Genomic DNA, 21,020 nt, shown 5'->3' with positions numbered 1-21,020 from the left:
ATTTCATGATGCATGAACTTTTCTTTAACACTTAGTCATTATTAAATGGTCAATATAAAATGTTTTTTAAACATTAATAATCTAATGGGCCCCTACTCTTAATTTGCAACTTTAATTTCTCTAATATTTCTCTAATTATTTGTCTGTCACTAAGTAAACAGGTAATAATTCAAGTGGTAGCGCTAATTAATGCGCAAATAACAATTATGATTATAAAATTACAAAAACAAACCACTAGATAATTATTAAGTTGCTATTTATAGGGGGCTATTTTAATAAAGTCTTACCCTATATTTATTTCATTAAATGTAAATCTGATCTGCAAATTGCAGGCTAGGTCCATTTAATGAATCAGTAATCCTTTGTTTGCTCCATAGTGTAAGCATATTGTAACCAGCTGACCTTAAGACAGTTGTAGCCGATGATGCAGAGGAAGGAGATGATGGTGTGTAAGATGCCGAAAAAGGCAAGCGCAGGCTCCATATAACCTGTGCTCTCTTCCAAGAAGTAATAAACAGGCCCTTCTTCATCATCCTCATCTCCATTCTCCTCCATTCCTGAACCTTCAGCCTCACCACCAGAACCCTCAAACAGTCCAGAGCCCTCAAACATTCCAGAACCTTCAAAGTCCTCTTCACCTGGAGGGCTACTGGACACCTGAAAGACAGCCCAGGGAAAGATGATATTTTCATATGTATCACACCAAATGTCATCAAGAAAAATATCTATTTTGGGAAAAACTGGAGATTATTCTCAGTTTGGAAATACATTCATATAACTGTAATAAAATAAAAAAACAAAACATGGCTGACCTTGTAAAAGAGCAGGATGAAGTTCAAAGCAAAGGCAATAAATAGAGCCAGGAAACGCAGGTTGTAGAAATTGCGGGACAGGTAGTTCTAAAAAGAAGATAAAGAAGGAACAGTTTTTACTAAATGTAGTTAAAAAGATGAGAATGAATTCTCCATCAGTTTACCAACAAGTAAAACTTTTAGTCTACATCAATGTAAATTCATATACAATTAACATTGTAATTGTTGATCAAAAGAAAAAAGCCCCATTCAGATAAGGTTAGGTACTCAGGGAGACATCTGTAAAAAAAAAAAATCTGAGATAAAACTCATGCAACTGCAGGGCAGTACAATTACTGCGGAATGAGTTTTGGGGTTTGTGTTACATGGTGTTACAAGTTTTGTATCTGTATGTAAACATAAAGTAACTATACTTTCTTTTTGTTTCTTTTCCTGCTAAAGTTCTCACAGTTTACAGAGAATATGGAGACAAAATTCTACCACCCAGATCAAGTAAATGGTTGAAAGACTTCCAAACAATCCACTGTTTTTGAGATTTAGGAAATGTTTCATATAGATGCGTGCGCTAGAGGACTAAATTCAGCAAATAGCACACACACACACACACAATGCAACGTCTGCCTAGAAAATCCACCAAAATCACAGAGGTTTGAATCCAGGCCAGAGTTTGGTGAAAAACAGTAGGTAATTAGGCCTGTAATTAGGAGGGAGAAAAACACTGACCTGTCTGTTCCCGATGGTAATAAAATTACCAAGGGGTGCTTGTAAAAAAGAAACCCCAAGACCCCATGTACTTTTAATCCTATCTGAATATGGTTAGTCAACCTTAAAAACACTCTTACCATGAACTTGATCCTCTGAACCTCCAGCTCATTCCATAACTCAAAGCCCTCTTCAGCAGCTTCTTTCCCTTTTTTAGCTTTGACCTTCACTTTTTTCTCCTCTTCTTCCACCTTCTCCTCCTCTGGCTTGGCCTCAGCTTCCTTCTCAGCCTTTTCTCCGTTTTCAGCGCTTCAAATGACACATAGATAGTTTCAGAGACTTTAATTGGTCTGTGGCACAATGAAATGAATGTGATGTGCTCTCACTGGACATATCTTTAAACATGTTTTACTTAAAGCTGAACGCTTGTTCCAACAGGGTCAGTCATTTTGAATCCTGTACTTACTCTGCCTTCTCTGGCTCTGGGGCTGGCTCTTCCTCTATCACCTCTGGTTCTCCTTCTTCCTCTCCCTCTGCTCCTTCCTCCAGCTGAAAACATATGACAAGAAGATAAAAGAAAAGAAAAAAAAACATTTAATGTGCAAAAAAAGTCTTTTTTTTTCTTTTATGTCACAATAACTCTTAGAGGAAAAAAAGCATAGTATTATTTTGTATAATGTATTTTTCAATCATCATTGGAGCAAGTTGAGAGATTCTGTTGAAAGTGAAGATTCTCTAACTTTTTATAATTACATTTATGCAGTTGTTTAATGTAATTCAAATATACAAAACCAGTTCCAGAAAAGTTGGGATAGTATAAGAGATGCCCATTAAAACAGAAATTAGTTCTGTTTAACGTTCATTAAACTGAAAACAGTAACAAAACATAATATTTTGTTTTACCTTATGAGTTTCATTGTTTTGTTGTAAATATACACTCATTCCAAATCTGATGCCAGCAACATGTTCCAAAAATGTTGGGACAGGAGCATGTTTACCTCTGTATTACATTTCAATTATTATTTCATTGGGGGCCAGTTCTGGACTACAGGAAGACTAATTTAGCACCCAAACTCTCTGGTTATAAAGCCAGACTGTTGTAACACGTGCAGAATGGGGGTTAGTGTTGTCATGTTGAAGTAAGCATAGACATCCTTGAAAAAGACGGTGTCTCAAAGGCAGCATAAGTTGCTCCATAATTAGTTCAGTTTCAGTGGTGCTTTCACAGATCCGCAGGTCACTCACTAATACCAAACCAACCCCCCCCCCCCATCATGACAGGTGCTAGCTTTTGAACTGTACACTGGTAACAATCTGGATGGTTCTTTTCTTCTCTGGCCCAGAGAACATGACATCCATTAAAGGTGGACGTGTCAGACCACAATACGCGTTTCCACTGTGCATCAGTCCATTTCAGCTTTTGATGTTTTTATGCACTCTAGAGGGTGAAGCACCTAAAATCATTGCAACCCCTAGCTGAGTAAAGTTATTTTTAAACTGATGCATTTCTTGCTGATGGATTTTTAATACATAATGGGTGACTCATGCTCATAAAGGACAAGATCTTTCATTGATGCTCTTTTTATACCCAATGGCCCAATAAAAGACATGAATACAAAACAACTTATTCTAAGGCCAAAACTACTTATTATTTTCAGAATTACCACTCATTATTATCAATAATTAATCATTGTTATCAATATTACAAATAAGAACTCATCTGTAAAGAAATCTGGTAAGTCAGTATGTTCCTCTGTAATGCAGCATTTTACATCAAGTCACGATTACATCTCAACCTTTAAATTAGACAGAATTTTTGATAAATCAGTGGAATTCTCCATTAACCATGGTCGAATCTATTTTACTTCCAAGCAAATCATTTTAGATGCACAATGGTACTATATTTTGATGTTACAAATAAAGTTTTTTAAATTGTGGCCCACCAGTTTTCTCTTCAGCAGTGGTGTGCCCTCTGGTGTTGGGGGCTCCTCTGGCTCTGTCTCTCCCATATCTCCAAGACCTCCAGGGGTATCGAATCCTGGCCTGCCTCCTCCTTCTGCCTCCTGCCCATCTTCATCTTCTTCCTCTCCTCCACCAGCTTCCTCTCCTTCACCTGATCCACCTGCTTCCTGGACCTTCCTGGCTCCTGGTTCAGGTGGGAGGTCACCATGTACCTCATCCTGAGTCGGGTCGGGCATGTTGGTTAGGATTTCAGTTAACGTCATCTTCTTAGCCCCCTCCACCAGGCCGCCTCCAAACAGCGTGTTCCAGATGAGCATAAAGAGGCCTTTGCATACACTGTAGATGAAATGCAGGATGCCCATGAGGATGGTGAAAAAGAAGGTGGCCAGGCCAATAATCATTTCCTTTATGGTCATTTTCCTAAGTTTGCGATAGCGCCGTCTCAGATTGCGGAAGGTGAACAGGTTGAGGAAGTTCACCACACTCTTGATGAAGTCGGCAAACGCTGAGCTGGACTCAGCTGGAGCCTCTTCTCCATTCCCTTCCTCTCCTTCCCCCCCATCTCCTTCTCCTCCTCTACCACTGTCCTCTTCTTCTTCCTCATCTTCATCTCCATTTCCTTCTTCCTCCTGCTCAGAGATCTGTGACGCAATGTTCATCTCAAAGATGGTGTCCTCGCAAAAGTTGACGAAAAGTTCCATCTTTTCAGACTCAGCGCCCTCATTGACCACATCAAATATGAACTGCCTCTTAGACTCTCTGACTTGTGGCATCTCCCACTGGTTACGGTTAGCCTCACTGATCTCGAAGTAGATGCGCTCTATCCTTTTACTGGCACCCATTATCTCGATGCGGCCTAGGAAGGGGCGGAAGTAGTTCAGCACGCTTTCGGCCTGCTCCAGGAAGTTCTGTAAGCGTGTGTCATGAGGCACATGTTCAGAAAGGTTAGTGAGCAGTACGGCGATGTTAAAGCCAATGTCTTTGGCTGGCTCCTGGAAGCGGTTGGCAAACTCCTCAAAGTTTATCATCTCATTCTCATCAGCCTCGGAACAGGAGAGCAGAAACTGGATCTCGGAGGGAGAGTATTGCTTTTGGCTGTCCATGGCCTTGGAGAAGTCCTTTTTAGAGATAAGGCCACGCGGGTCTGTCACATAATCAAGGAAGGCATCTGATGCCACGATGTCTTTTAGCTTAAGGAACATGTCAAAGAACTTCAGGATCATCTCCACATTGCTGGATGATTCCACCAACATGTCCACCATCTGGCGCGCAATAGTGCCATTCACCACGTTACCTGAAAATAAGAGACACATTCAAACATAAAAGGGGAAGCAATACAGCTTTAGTTGTGCATCTTCATAAAAAGCTAACTCATTCCATTTGAAGATAATTCTTTTAGAGAAGTGTCTCATATCATCATATGTCTCATACCCTCCAGCAGGGAGAGCAGCATTACGACCATATCTTTCTGCAGGTCCAGAAGTTCCTTCAGCAGACCAATCTGACTGGAGTCCTGATTTTGTAGAAATACAAGCACGCAAAGCAGGAACAGCAAAATGTTACAGACACTGTTTGTCAGCAAATTTGCCAACTCTACTCATGTTCTGAGTACTGAGTCTGGTTAAAGACACATTCATTATTTTTTATTAGACTTTGCACACAGGAGTTTTACATCATTGTGTGCAAAAGTCAGAGACCACCCTTCATTTATTTAATTTCCAGTCAAAAATGTATTCATTTTGTAGCATCAGAATTAGTAAACAAAAAATACATAGTCACTGTCAGGCCAAAATGTAATTTAAAATTGCCAGCTGCCCTTTAGTTTCTTTCACAATTTTATGATGAATGAACCAACCTTATCTTTTTTGTCAATGCAAGTTTTATTTCAGATTTTATTCTGAAATCACATTTTCTCTAAATATTTTACTGTTTTTTTAAACTCTTGTTTTTTTTTTTGTTTTTTTTTACTTTCATTTGACTCTTTCATTTAGTTCTTATACAAGTGGACTATCTTACACCTGATCGTCTGGGTAATATCTCCAGATAAATTCACAACTTGTACCTAATAGTTGTTTTGACCAGAAATAAAATACATGTAGGGTGTTGTCTGACTTTTGTACAGTACTGCATATGTCCCTTCCTCCAGATCTAAATTAGCTTGAGATTACAAAACACACACAAAAAAAAAAAAAAAAAAAAGTCAGTTATTCATTAACTTGTTTTGGCGAATACTGAGGTCAGCAAAAGTCATCCTACTATCTCCTTACCTCAGAGTGGGTTCTACTCCAGAAATGATCCTTGGTATGCATTTATCAACAACAGATACAATTAGAGCGTCACTCACTGTGAACATCTACATTATAAGCTAAGACAGGTCAGATGGATGGGGATGGAGGAAAGGACACATAGGCAGAACGGAACAGGCAGCTAGGAAAAAAGCTACCTTACATCACTGTGAAATCAAGCATGAGACGTTTTTACCATATATGTCATAACTATGAGTATCATTAAGGATTAATGGCATCTTATGTTGACCAATAACATGACTTAACCCTTAGAAGGCACAGTTATTGCCAGAGAAAACAAAAGCATGCTGCAATACAATATTAAGCATTTCTCACAGAGTTAATTAAAATGAGTGGAGATTCTAAACTTTCAACCCATACTACATTTGTGTTGGTAAAAGTAGTAGAGTATTTTTTTAATACTTGAATTTGATTAACAGTCATTGCTGTGTATACACTCTTGTTTTACTAAAGGAAAACCATGCTTGTTTTTTTTGACATCAACACGGAAAACTGTGTTTGAAGTGCAGATTAAACCTGTCAATACAGGATGTTAATGTAATTAATTGTGTAATGTAATGAACTGAATGATATAAATATTTAAATAATAACAATTACATTTTAATACAAGTTTTCATTTACTGTTCATAAGTTTTAAATGACTGCTCAGTAGACTGGAATCAGTGTTTCCAACAATATAAAATAATTTGGTTTCAGATAAATGCATAAAATGATTCTATGTTAGTCCAAATTATCAGGTTTCAGATAACTAGTAGAAAACTAGAAGCCTGTAAATAAAAACTAGAACAAACTTTAAGTTGACTTGACAAAACCAACAAGTAACACTTCTAATGCAATTGCTGAACACTGTTGTCTGTTTTTAATAACTTAATTGGGTTTAAATAGGAATTCCAAGGATTGGAATTGGAATGAGATTGCTATGGTAACCCTAGTGATTGTTAAGGTATTATTAGGTCATTCCTATAGTATCCCAGGTGGTTGCTAAAATGCTTCTAAGCTTTAATAAGGGTATCCCAGGTGCTTGCTAAGGTGTTGCTAGGCCACTGCTACGGTATCTTGGGTGGTTGCTAAGGTGTTGCTGGCATACTATACATGCTAGCATAGCATGTGTGATGGTGACATAAGAAGAGTGTCCAAAAACCTTTAGCTACAGAGTGTATACTGACTGAAATGAGAGGTAGAGGTTAATGTAAATAGACAAATACAGTATATTATTTATGAATATAGTCACTTCTTGTTCACATAATTCTTGAAATATTTAAAAATGCCTTTGAGTGAATACTTAATAATATTTAAATCAAAACTGCATGAGTTATTATTGTATGAAAAAAAAAATTAATATGGCAAGTGATTATAAAATTATATACATTACATTCTGTATTTCGCTGTTGTTGGAAGAAAACCTTATATCTCCAAAATGGTAACTTTACAGAAAAAGGAAAAATAAAAATGTTTTTAATGTAAATTAATGGAACTAAACTTTTTTCCAAGTAATTTTGGACCACTTCTTTTGGTCCATTATTCATTAAATTTAAACATGATCTACAATACAATGGATATTTTTAAATTATGTCAAAAACTGAAAAACGACAAAAATGGAGATACAAGGTTTACTTCTGACAGCAGCAATATACATTTAAAGAAAAAAAAAAGTAATGTGAACTGAATGTACATTGACAATATACAATAATGACAATAATTACTCTAGACTTCTAAGGGTTAAGAAGGTCACAATATAACATTAATGGCATGTTATCAAAATCTGGCAGCTGATCATGTGTCTTAAAATGTCATTGATCCTTAAATAGGTGTGACTGTATCCCAACCTTGATGGTGTCCAGTACTGTATAGTAAATCCACAGAATATTTTGTGGACTACAACAAGAACAAGGCACACACATGGTGGTATACACACTGGTCAATATAGCAGAGCCCTTGTTAATGATGAGTCTGATAAATCAGAAATGTATGTTTGTCTTTATCATGTGGAGCATATGGAGCAGATTTACAGGACCACAGATAGATAAGTATCAAGGATCTCCCTCAGCCCCCATGATGAAAACAAGAGCAGCACCAACCCAACTAATAGGGAAATTTGTAAAACTGGGAGTGGGACTTGTAGGCTGTGAGGGGGAATCAGTAAAGGAACACAAATGTTGACATTTTCCTGCCTAAAAGTGTTAAGCACAGAAGCTGGATAGCACTGTCAGGTGATTTCTCTTTGCTGCTAAAAAGTTTAAGACAAAAAAACCCAAAACTCTCCTGCTTGGTTTCACGTTTCAGTCAAGTTAGATAAAACTAACTGATGTTTATCCTTCTGTAGGAAGAAAGTGAAAAATAAACTACGACAGTGCACTCCAGAAAATGTGCAACCAGAACTTCCTGCACAAGGAGAAGTGTCTGCAGTAAGTGAGGTACGGTATGGTGAGCAGTGAATTGCAGGTAAGTTTACAGTTAAGAGCAAAAGTGAAACACAAATTCTTACGCCATTCCGGAGTCCTGGGTCAGGGTGCGTCTGGCAGGGTTACACATCAAAATAAAAATGTTATCCATCAACATTTTTAATTCATTTTTGTATTCATGTCATCTCTCCGTTTTGGATACAGTGATCCATTCTACTATTTATTTGTTCATATTTGTATTTTAAATACTCTTTCCACCCATCACTGATGCTGCTTGTGCATTGCCATAAAGAAGATACTGAGACCAATCACCTACTGCTCACCCTCCAGTTTTGTAAAGGGCTCATATTATGGAAAACTACATTTTCCTCACTTTTTTGATGCAGTAAGTAAACACTGCTTCAAAACTTTCCGGTCGCTCCCCAGTCCATATAGTCCATATATGGAAACAAATCTACAAAACAGAATTTTGGTTTTGCTGTTTTAGCTCCGCCCATTCACGCCAAAGTTATAGACTTTTGAAGTCATCATTCTGTAGTTGCTGTCTTGACAATATGAGCAACTCCAGGGCTAAATTGGTTTTCTAGGAAAAATGAGTGGCATATTTGAAAATCGCTAGTACTGTACAGTAAAATGTTTTTGGATCATCTGAATTTATGAGATCATTAAAAAGTAAAAATCAACTCTTGCTACATGCAAGGTAACATTGCGGCTCACTAAACTGTCATAAAATTGGCAACCTCACCAAAATATTCCACAATCAGTAAGCTCTGCGGTAGTTCAGAGGCTCAGGTTTGAGTAGCTGGTGTTGGTATATAATAGTGTACAATTGAATAGTAGAATTTCTTTCATGCAGTGTCATTGCATGGTGCAGGAGTGTTAGCTTACTTGTAGCATGTATGTAGCATTATTTGTGTTTCAATTGCTAAACAACCTCATAATTTTGAAGATCTAGTCACCTTCAGGGGGAAAATGTACACAGGACAAAATATATTAGGCTTATAACATTTTTCGAAAAAACCATTCGTTTTTTCAAATCAGCTTAGACCAGGAGTTCCTAAAATGGGCATGAGGCCAGCTACAAAATAATGCACAACTGCAGAGATGTTCAAGGAGTGCTTAAGCCAGAGCTGCTTTTTGAATGAGAGATAGAGAATTCAGGGCAGCCAATCAGAACAGAGGTCATTTACATACACTTATGAGCCAAAACATTATGACCTTATATGGCCTTATATTTTGGTCCTCTGATCCACTATGGGACAGACTCTGAAGGATGCCTTGTGGTATCTGGCACCAAGATGTTAGCAACAGATCCTTTAACTTGCAAGGTGGAGCCACCAAGATCTGTGGAATGCTACTGTCATTAAGGGGTGTAAATGATGTACGATGATGTTGGGGTTGATGGCACATGTCAAACTAATGCCCAGACACAGGGTTTCCAAGCAGAACCAGCGCATCCTGCCACCATCACTTCCCTAAGTTAAAGGCACACATGTACTTGGCCCTCCACATAATTTAAAAGAATTGTGCTCTAGTAGTCCTTTCTTTCAGTTCAGACTTAAGGGCATTGCCTTTATTGCCCTTATCCGTTGATGAGCTTTGGATGCTTACTGCTGTTGACTGTGAGCACGCCACAAGCCAAATTTTGGAGATGTTCTGCCCCAGTCCTTTTGCCATGATATTTTGGCTGTTTGCCTGCCCATTTATCCCACATCCAGCAAATCGGTGACAAGAGACGACTGTTTGCTTAATGTCTAATATTTCCCAGACCTTCATGAGTGGTCATAATCTTTTGGCTAAGTGTATATTAGTCTTAAAGGCATCATACCAAAAACAGCCTGGGTCATTGTAAAGAATAAGGAAAGGTTAGAAATTAAGATTAATCACCACTGTTTCTAGGACAAAAAAGTATGTAGATGTTATAAGTGAACAGTAGGCTACTGCTAGCTGCTAGTAGTAGTAGGCTAATGCAAAGCAGCCTGGATTAAAACATAATGGAGGTTTTCTGAGCTTGTATCATAAAGAGTAATAGCCAATACATTGAGCTAATACTCTGATGTTATGCTGTTTAAAAGAATCCACAATATTACAGGCCTTTGTCTGGGGCACTGGTTTGTAGATTTTATGTGTATTGCCCAAGACAATCTAGAACATGATAGAAGAATTTTTATATTTCTACTTCAGTCTATAAACAAAAACATCTACACTAGTTTAAAATGGGAGAGACTCTCTCTAGAAGAGAAATACAAAAATGCATTGGATCAAGTGAATGTGTACCAGACATTCACATACACAATAGCAAAAACAGACAACAACACAGTAGAGATGTCTACAAAAAATCAAGAGTTAATTAGACATAACACATGGGTTAACTGTATCAGTATTCAGTTAGTTTCCAATCTAGTTTACATTTCAAGCCATTAAAAGTTGTGTTACTGAGTTAAAGGAAGGGCAGGTTGTAATAGTCTATAAAGACTTTATTGGGCTAATTATTACAGTGCTGACTGTTATTAGGAAAAATTAAAATTGAGTCTCCATGGGTCTGATATTGTTTCCAATACCTGTCAGTCCTGTTTCTAATTAATCTATTAGTTATCTTTAATACAATCTATGACTTAATAAAGGTATGAATTAGGAAAAGGCAAATGTGTAGTAATAAATCAACCAACATTTTTAGCAGTGTCGAAACTGCAAAGGAAAAAAATAAATACATTGTTGGTATTATATAAAATCAATCACACAGGGATCAATGTACTGAGCCTTTGTGCCAGTTTTAGGTGCAAATTGAACATGTGTGTCATGTCCAAAATTGGGGCACATGCCAAAACATACAGTTTATGGGTTCTATACAAAGAAAAGCATTAAATTAGCTTCTCTCCCTCGTGCACATGCAGGAGGATTGGATATATTGGATACCAAAGTTTGAAAAGCTAGTAGTGGCTAGTTTTTGTTTAGCTTTCATTTTAAAACTAGGCATAAATAAGTGACTAATAAGTGGCTGGGACACTTAAAATCTGGTAGCTGAGCACAGTGGCTAAACAGAGAGACAGGCCTTGACCGCAGGCTGAAAAATGTATATCAGCAGAATAACACTATGTATATGTGCAAGAAAATGAAGCACAAAGTGTGCATCCATGTGACTACAGTATGCATTTACAGACTTATTTTTTCCCTAATTCTTTCTAAAGCAGAATTGCACACACGTAGAATGTTTTGGTTAGAAGCAAGTTAGAAGTGAGAAGTGCCATCACTCAACTTGCAGCTTCTCTTTGTCTCAAGCTTGGCAACAGCTATTATTCTATTTTAAACCCTGCACCTCACGAGCGTGTGCAGTTATCAGGCATTTCTGTGGGCAGTTTTCTTGGTTAGCTGCCGCCTTAGTAAATCAAAGGTTAATTGTGGGTGCATATTGTAGTTGTATTAAGACATATTTTGCATCATGCATGCACTTATACATCCATCCTCCTCTTAGTGGTCATACCTGTGTATGTGTCACATATCTACATGCATTAAATTCCTTGCTCAAAACATTAGTCTATCAAAAACACGCCAAGTGACATGCATAATAGTGACTGCCAAAACAGACAATGCATGTAGTTTCCACCTACTCAAAACCTACATCAGTCATAGTACAACAATTAGTACAGAAAGAAAACAGAGCCCTAACAGATTAAATAAAATTTCGAACAGAGTAACTGTAACAGTGCTTATGTTTTGCTCACAGACTAAATAGAAGATAAGTTGCAAGCTGACCTTTCCAGGATTTTGGAGATAAACACTTGATTGTATTTTTTCTGCCAGCAAATGAATGACCATTTGTTAATGCTAAAATGTTAATAATTAATAAATTACTTGATCAAGATCTGTGAGCATATAAACTACAGTCAAGACATCATGAGTGTGATAAGGTAAACTGTCACTGTGTAATTTTGTGTGTGGTTTTGTGTCAGTCTGCTCTCGCACCTGTGCCAGCTTCATCATCATATGAGCAAACACGTGGAGGAATCCCACCACAGCATCCCAGAGTCTGCTGTGAGCCAGTGACTGCTGGTTTCCTGTGCATGGGCCCTGAGAAACGAACACACAAAGGACAAGGCCACAGAGACAGAAAGAAAAGGATGCAGCTGGTAGAACAGTACTGAACTTCAGATGACCAAGAAGACAGAATGAAAGTCCTACCTGTATGTATTCTGTCAGGCTGTTAAAGACCTGCTTTGCGACTGTCATAGCTTTGGAGAAGTTCCTCTTGCCTGGTTCATCAATGATGTCTTTCCCAGAGTAATACCAGTAGAAGTCACTGATGGATTCCTTTGATAGACAGAGGAGGCAGATTGAGAGGTAAAGTGGGTGAGATCCAGATACAAACACCACCATCAAGCTAGGTTGGTAACAGACTGCTGTACCTGAAGTCTCAGCAGGTAGTCCACAGTACAGATGATAACGTTGATGGTTGTAGTGCTGCCAGTTTGCGTGCGCAGATAATTCTGGAAATCTGTAAAGAGAAAAGCTGTACATGTAATACTGCATGTATAAAAGTGTCCAAATAGCCTAATTAGTGAATTTAGCTACTTTAAGGTGCAGTCCCTGCTGACAAAGGCAATCACTAGGGTGTATATTCTAGATTGAAAAGCATTGCCAATAGGATGGGATGCTGTTCACCAGCCACACATAATCCTAAAGCCACCATGCCTGTGTCAAACGTTGGCTAGAGAGTATAAAGTCCACAGCTCTGGGCTGTGAACAGAGGAACTGCGTTCTCTGGAGTGATGGAGCTTCATCCAGTACCTTTGGGATGAGTTGGAGAGCAATTTGTTTAAGAACTAATTATCCAACATCAGTACCTCCTTATTAAGGCTGACATAAAAATATCTGCTTCTTCTCCTTGAGCAATGCGATTTCTTAAAGCTGTTGTTCATTTGATTTGTAAAAATCTAACAAAGTTGAAAATGTTTCTTTCACAAATTACTGAGGAATATAAATCACTTTGATAATCCCAGTTGATAATAAGCACTTACTGATCTGAACTGCACTCTGAAAGAGTTTGCTTGGAAAAAAGAAACAATAAAGGAAGCTTTGTGCATCTCTTATACAGTAATGGACAAGAGTAATGCACAGAAATCTGAAGTTCTACACACTCCTATATTTCACTGTGGCCAACATGAACATGCATGCACTGTAACTCCTCTGCCAGCAGATTCTCAGAATGGATAGCCTACGACAATAGTCTAGATTTCTGAAGATACATTACATCAGAATGTGTCTGCAAACTTTTGGAACTAATAGCCATTAAACTCTACATGAAAGCATCTGTGACTTGTTAACTTGCCGTTATTGTGGCCCTCGCAAAGCAGCTGCAGGAAGCGGAAGAGGTCACATGTGAACTCATCATCTGCCATGACTTTCTCATCTGCATAGGGGCACACAATACAAACACACAAAAATCATAATTATAAGAAAATAATGCTTAGCCAGTGTTTGTGTGGAATAAAGATGTTAAAATACGATTATTTTTATTATAATTTGTATGGTATTATAAAAAATGTTGTGAGAGCAAAACCAAGCTATTCTGTGCAGTTATGCACTCTAAACATTAATTTAATAGAAAAAGGAAAATATATTACTGTGCAGAAGTCATAGAGCCCTTTTTGTTTATTTAATTTTCAGTTAAAACGGCCATTAATGACAAGTGTCAGGAAATATTTAACAGAAAATCAACAAAGCTTTTTAATATGAAATCCATCTATAATGAGTATGTCCATTCTTTACCTTTGTACATCTACTTCCAATCTTATAACCAGGCAGTTACAGCTGTGTCCTCCAAACAAAAGCTGCTACCAACATTATGTTCCAGTTCAAAGAGACAAATATCCAGACAAACAACTAGAGCGTAGCTGCCTTTAGGTTTCTTTGTAATGAGCATTTCAAATGGCTAAAGTAGATATTTATGAGCATACTAGATATAAGGCAAGCATAAGGAAGGGGAAAGCCAAAGGAAAAGAAAAAAAACACGAGTTTCCAAAATGAGTTGACAAAGATTTTAAAAGATACAGAGAAAATGGGACTCAGTAGTTAAAGATTTAATCTTTGCGAGTAAAGAGAAAATGAAGTGTAACTTTTGCTTCAGATCTGAAAAAAAAAAATGTGAGAAAACAGCTCAGCACTATGAGTCGGAAAGGATGTGCAGCTGTCAAGAAGACTTTTGAGATTTGCAAATAAAAAAGAAGCTGCTGGTGTTCTCAGAACAATGGACTGACCACACGAAGTCCAGACCTCAGCATCATTAAATGTACATTAAAACTTGGATCACTAGAAGCACAAATGCAAACTTCCAAGATTGAACTTTGGAGGTGTGGAAAAATATCCTGGCAGATTTTCAGGTGACTTTAAGATAGAACATTGAAAGTCCCCTGAAAGAATGTAACCTGTAATAAAGGCAAAGGATGGACACACTAAACACAGAAAAAATGATATGTAGTAGTTCAGGCTTCTTTGTTATTTTCTGTAGTATATATTTTCTACTTTCTTATCCTGAAAAATGAAAAAACTTACCCAGTGGCTGTTTTGACTCATTGATTTGAAATTAAATGAATAAAAGATGGTCTCTGGCTTTTGCACAGCGCTTTATGTTTTTCTTGTGAATGTAAAAATTAATAGCCAAACCTGTGTGTCTCTACAGGCATATGAAGACATGAGTGGAGTACTAATTATGATCACATCATGGCACACTTGATTTCCATATTAGCATGTTAGTACAACCACAAAGACCTCTCTAGGACACGTCCGTTTGTCTGTCCACCGAGGCGGAGCAAAGCAGCAAACCGCAGGAGGAGGAGGCAAACACCTTACATCCGCACCGTTCCAGCGGTTTATCCTCCTCCCCTCTTCCACACACAAACACTGATACACTTTTGACATACACAGAGCATACAACACATGGAAAACACACATACTCTGGAGCAATGGAACACTAACAGACTGATTATCACAATGTACGGGATGAAAAACATTCATATTTCAGAAACATATGGACAAAATATGAACAGTATGGAACATACACATGAAAGTTGGAACACTGTGAAAAACATGGTCACAGATAAAAGAGAGCAGTGCTCTTTTACAAACAACAAACATACAAATGGAGATACGAACAGTGACACATGCAAGACAGATCTACTGCACTCCACAAACTCTGGTACAGGAGGTTTAGAGGAGAGGGGAAGGGCAGGGAGGAGAGACTGGATTCAGCAGATGAGAATCCAGTGTACACAAAAAATCTTTTTACAGATACAGCTGGAAAATTGGAATGATATCCACGCAAATATTTCACAATGTGGGAAAGGAGGGATAAATAAGGGAGAAATTTATACGGGAATGCTGTATGATGTAAAGGATCAAAATGGTGAGATGAAAAGTAACAGATAAGTAAGAAAGTTGTTAGTAGTTTGAATGAGTACAGGAGACAAATTTGAAACCAAACACACACGTTTAAACATCCCTGCACAAATGTGTTTTGTTGATTTTCAAACTGGATTTAACGCATCCTCTACACACTTCTGCACATTTTATTGTTGAATTTAATAAATTGGAAAAAAATATATACTTATGGGTTTTTTTGTTTTTTTTCCCCCAATGTGATAAACAGTAAATAAAAACAGAAATTGCACCCAAAAATGAGCAGAATTTAGCATGAAAATTAGCATTAGCAGAAAATTGCCATGTTTAATGTTTTTCTCTGTAAAGTTTGTGTGAACTTCTTTTCACTTAGAAAATCAGCAAAACATGCCACTTGACTGGAGGTGTTCAAACTGTAGCATTAGACTGTATTTAAAATTAAGGGAAGCACTAATGTGGGCATTATGGATCGAAACCAGTATTCAATGTTTTTCATTAGTATATCTGCAAATGCCAATGCAGATACATAAACATTTATAAAACACAGAAATTGGAATTAGATTAACATGGATTAGCATTAGAGAGAAATCCAGTACATTTAATTATATTGGGCTTCCAATGCAGAAGAACGAATAAAATGCAGACATTTTCAAACAAATATCTGCTAATGCCGTTATGATTCCAATATCATTGTGCACTCCAACTAAAACTGTATAAAATCATGTTGCAATCTGTAGGATATATGATTAAGACTTAATTGAACACATTACACAAACACTCAAAACAATGTGAAATTGTGATTATGCAACAGATATAAACAAAATGGACAAAAAAGAAAGTTAACAGAAATATAATACTAGCCATCAGTGTTTGAGTTTTGAGAAGCTATATTAGCTTTACATGAAGACTAGATTTTGTTAGCTTTAATGATAATTCCTGATCATCTTTTACATGTAAAAGGAAACACACTGAGACGCATTAGAAAATAACATATAAAAGTAAGTATATTAAACAGAAAACACATTCAACATGAATAAATTAGAATCTTTATGTAGGTACCATCAATGGAAATCCCACCTCCACATGTAAACAGATTTTTCTTGAACTGCCACAAACTGTTTCATAATGCTTGTCATAGTGTATCATCTGGAGAGTCTGAAAATGATTTAGCATTCATTTTGAAAAGCATGGCGCAGTTCAAAAAATGGTTTGGTCGTACGCAAATGTTTGGCCTACTCATCAATGTACGTTTGGTTGATGTTCTAAGTGGAAGTAACACATTCTCTACAGAGAACACACTTCTGCACAGTTTAGTACACATTTACTGCTTATTTGCTGAATTTCACATGTAAAAATAACATAAAAAGTGTCCTGTGCAAAAGTTATGGCACACTTTATATTTGATTTTTTTCCAATATGTGAAACTCAAATAAACTGCAATTGTGCACTAGAATATGCCAAAGTGTGTTCTCTAAAGTTTGTGCCTTGTAGAGGACGAATAAACTTACTTTCACTTAGAAAAGACATAATTTGAGGGCAGGTACCCAAACTTTTGCATGTTTGTAACAGAATGTCTGTATGAAAGTGGAAAAAATTCTAAAAGTCAAAGTTTCTGGAGAACAGTTTTGGGTGAGGTTACAATAAGAAAGCTCCAGGTTACTATCAATTTATTAATGAGAACATGAAAAATACATCAACACAAAAATGTAGGGCAGGACTGTTAGTTTTCGCCCCTTTTCAAAACAGGAGCTCCCATGACATTTCATTATTTGAAATGCACCTCATTACTGTGAGTATAATCTTCTAATGGATCACGGCTCATTTGTATGGTAAAGGGAGTTAATCTCCTGTAACTGCAATTCATTTCATGGTTTGGGTGACCCTTCACCACAGTTCTCTGTATCTGCTCAGAGAAAACTGATTGGAAAAGAGAAGATAAGGGTCTTTCTTTCCTCACAATCAGTCATCAGTCAGAGAGGGTTGGAGGTACAGTAGATCTGTGACACAGCACTCAAGGAACAAAGAAACTTTTCAGTCATCGCCCTCATGGCTAGAGGAAGATTTCATGGAAGGCGTGTGGTGATCACTGTGGTGATGCTCATAAGAGGCGTGGACCTGTTTTTCTGTAAAGCTGCTTTGTGACAACCTTGTTGTAAAAAGCGCTATATAAATAAACTTGAATTGAATTGAATTGAATGTTTTTTTTGTTTTAATGGATGCAGTAAAAACAGAACTGACTGTATACCTTTAAATGAGTTTCGGACATCAGTTATCCATTAAAACATTACGCTTTTACAGAGAACCAGTGAGAACACAAAGCACTGTGGCAATGACTGAAGAGTTGTCTTTTACTTTCCCTTGAACGCGAAATGAAATGCAGGTAGACTACACACCATAGGAGAAAAGTGTAAGAGTTGGGGAAAACAGGAAGAAGACAGAAAGAGATTGGACAGAAAGGGAGAAAGAAGGGGAAGATAATGACAGGAATTATTTACCCCGTTCTAGCTTGATATCTGAGAACCGAGAAAGGAGCAAACAAGAGAGGAGAGATATAAATAACAGCTTCTAGCATGAACAGATACTCCACTGGTTCTGTAGCAGACTATAACAGGCACACATGATACAGAGGTACTGTTTCCTGAAGGTCAAAAACATGTGACACATGGTGCAGCATAAAGAGAACGCGGTAGGTCATGGTATTAGAACAATATAGCCAAAATGAACACCAACTATTGTGCACTTGTTGATCTGTTGTGTCCACAACAGTATTTCTATGTTGTATTTTAAAAACAAGCTAGCTTAGAGATTTAGAGCAGCTATGCTAGTGCAGGGTGTTGACTTACTTGTGCCCTCCTCTGAAACCATTCCAAGCCCTTCTGCCTTGTTTTGTCTCTCAAATGCATTCAGATCCAAAACACTGCAACACACACAAAAACATTTATTGATGGCAGATACAACAATGTCACAATTTACCTGACTGTAAAACGCTATGGATATTACTCTAACATAAGTTAAGCCAAAAAATAATTAATAATTATCAGTTAATATTAGCCAACTGATGCTTTGAGTTACTAGAGACTTGGTTAAAGAAAGATCATTGCTAGATGGACAGTAACTACTTATATTTACTCAGTTACATGTACTCAAATAATATTTTGATGTATTTGTACTTTCCAGAGTACTTTGGAATCTACTTTTTACTCACACTTTTGCTATAAACATTATTATTATTATTATTATTATTATTATTTGTTTTTGCAATGGTACATGGGTGACAACACTTGTCCTGTTTTTTGAGTGCATCTTATTTTAGAGCTAAAGAATTAGACTTTTAATTGGGCTGAAATTTGGGTCCAAACCTAAATACAGGCTGATAACTCTCTGTCTAAGCATAAGCCAGACCTGACAATGACATAAACCCTCCGAAACTGATCCAAGCTCAAGGACATTCTGTCTAATACCGACCCAAACTGACCTGTTCCCACTCAATGTACCAAATAAATAAAGACTGACGTTTGTAATGATGGTGCCACAGAATTACAGTAATTCAGATATAATATATATATTATATTATATTATATTATATATATATATATATATATATATATATATAATATAATTTCAGATATTTTCAGAATAATGCCATCACTTCATTTATCAAATTTAACTCATTTATCAAATTCTAAAGCTGTATTGCTTTACGTGAAACATTGCATTTAAAATATTGAACACATAACAACAATATTTTGGGTTAAACAAATGAAATATAATTGTCATTTTGGTTGCCCTACACTATATTCTCCTTAGAGAGAGAGCGAGAGAGCGAGAGAGAGAGAGCAAGAGAGAGAGAGAGAGAGAGAGAGAGAGAGAGACGTTACTCACCTGCAGGTCTGCATTAGAGCCTGCAGGCTCAAGAAGAAGCCCACGTCCTTTTTATCCTTCAGATAATCCAGCATTCTCTGTAACGAGCAGAGAACAGGAGTGTAATCAACACACAGTGTACACTATTTGATCAGTATAGATTATTAATGAACTGTCATAGATTATAATCTTTGCGATTTCAATGTAAAAAATGTGCATGACATCAGACATTGAAGGCACTGATATACTTTTTGGGCACATAGCTAACCTGCTGGACGTCACAGTTGCCTCCGTTGAGGATGGAAATGCCCAGTTTGAGAGTGGAAGAGACCATGGCTCCAGGCTCACCTGACAGACGATATGAGGAAGGATGTTTGAGCTTTGACTGAGCTTATTTATTTATTTATTTTAATGAGCTAAATGCACCGGTTGTTAGATTCCTTATTTTGGGATTTATATTAGATTCAGAATTTTGTGATTCTTAAGCTAAGTACAGTCAGGATGGAGGCAGGCAGACATTATAATTCTGACAGCCTCATGCACCATTTAGGGAAAGTAACACCTCACAGCTAAATCTGGACCAGACGTCTTTAACTCCACATCTTGAATCTGGTTTCCGGTCCTGAATTTTGTAATCACTGGTGGATATGATGCAATATTTTCATACAGTGCAAAGGTTAAAGACCACCTTTTTATTTATTTCATTTCTATTCAAGGCCATTAAGTACATTTTTCAGTATCAGAAAAAAGCAGGGAAAGTATATTTAAATTAAAAAAACCCTCCAACACTAAATATAATCTCAAATCAGCATATAATCTCTCATCGGCATTTAATTTGTCCACTCTTTACTTTTGTGTGCCCTGCTGCCACATTTACTCTTCCAACCTTCCAATCTTAAAACGAAGTTACAGCTGTGTCTCTCAACAAAATCTGTTCCCAAAGCAGTCACTGACATCATGTATCCCTTCAAAAAGACACTAACATTCACACAAGCAGTATGAAAGGATGTATAGCAACCAAGAAGCTGTTACTGAAAAATGGAAACAGGAATATCTGATATTGTGGAGCAATATTTTATGCACTGATGAGTCTAAATTTGTCATTGAGACAGTGGATAGAGGAAAACAGAAAATGCAACCAATTTCTAGTACTGAACTTTTAAAGTGTGGAAAAATATCCCTGCAGATTTCCCAAAGTGAAAATTTGAAAGCAGGTCTTCTGAAAAGAATAAACGCTGTAATAAGCCTTTATTTAACAGACTCACTGAATACTGAAATATTGTATGTTATATTATGTTTTTGAGGCCTCTGCGTAGTTTTCTGTTCAATATCTGTTTTCTGCTTTATTCCTGACACTGAAAAATAAATAACTTGTACTTAATGGCTGTTTGATTGGAAATTAAATAAATGAAAAGGAGACTTTTGCACTGTAAATTGTGTGGCCAATCAGTAAACAATCAACAGTTCAATTAACTACCAGTGATTACTAAATCCAGGATGAGAAACTGGATTCAAGACTTTTGACCTAGACCATCTGGAGCCTGACTTCACAACTAACCCTAGTGTCTTTGTTCAAATTGTTC

The 21,020-nt window shown here is 37.0% G+C and overlaps 1 protein-coding gene across 5 annotated transcripts in view; it reads right to left on the bottom strand.

Moving 5' to 3' along the window:
* Positions 1-21,020, bottom strand: part of LOC108432714 (ryanodine receptor 1-like) — a 115,523-nt gene that overhangs the window by 7,490 nt on the left and 87,013 nt on the right. For 3 of the 5 annotated variants that reach the window (XM_017706800.2, XM_037540171.1, XM_037540172.1), the window contains 16 exons: positions 19,706-19,785; positions 19,459-19,535; positions 18,420-18,493; positions 18,072-18,089; positions 13,511-13,591; positions 12,588-12,676; positions 12,364-12,492; positions 12,148-12,252; positions 8,268-8,297; positions 5,744-5,773; positions 4,908-4,989; positions 3,458-4,770; positions 1,981-2,063; positions 1,655-1,823; positions 813-899; positions 403-657 (listed from right to left, as the gene is read on the bottom strand). In XM_017706800.2, coding sequence (XP_017562289.1) covers positions 403-657; positions 813-899; positions 1,655-1,823; positions 1,981-2,063; positions 3,458-4,770; positions 4,908-4,989; positions 5,744-5,773; positions 8,268-8,297; positions 12,148-12,252; positions 12,364-12,492; positions 12,588-12,676; positions 13,511-13,591; positions 18,072-18,089; positions 18,420-18,493; positions 19,459-19,535; positions 19,706-19,785 — 2,702 coding nt within the window. The remainder of the gene's footprint in view (positions 1-402; positions 658-812; positions 900-1,654; positions 1,824-1,980; positions 2,064-3,457; positions 4,771-4,907; positions 4,990-5,743; positions 5,774-8,267; positions 8,298-12,147; positions 12,253-12,363; positions 12,493-12,587; positions 12,677-13,510; positions 13,592-18,071; positions 18,090-18,419; positions 18,494-19,458; positions 19,536-19,705; positions 19,786-21,020) is intronic. The other 2 variants (XM_037540173.1, XM_017706885.2) reach the window with 1 other exon arrangement.

Source organism: Pygocentrus nattereri, chromosome 7 (genome assembly GCF_015220715.1).
Source record: "Pygocentrus nattereri isolate fPygNat1 chromosome 7, fPygNat1.pri, whole genome shotgun sequence".
In the NCBI taxonomy this organism is placed as follows: Eukaryota; Metazoa; Chordata; class Actinopteri; order Characiformes; family Serrasalmidae; genus Pygocentrus; species Pygocentrus nattereri.
The sequence above is the reverse complement of the archived record's forward strand: the minus strand, read 5'-3'. Positions and strand labels throughout refer to the sequence as shown.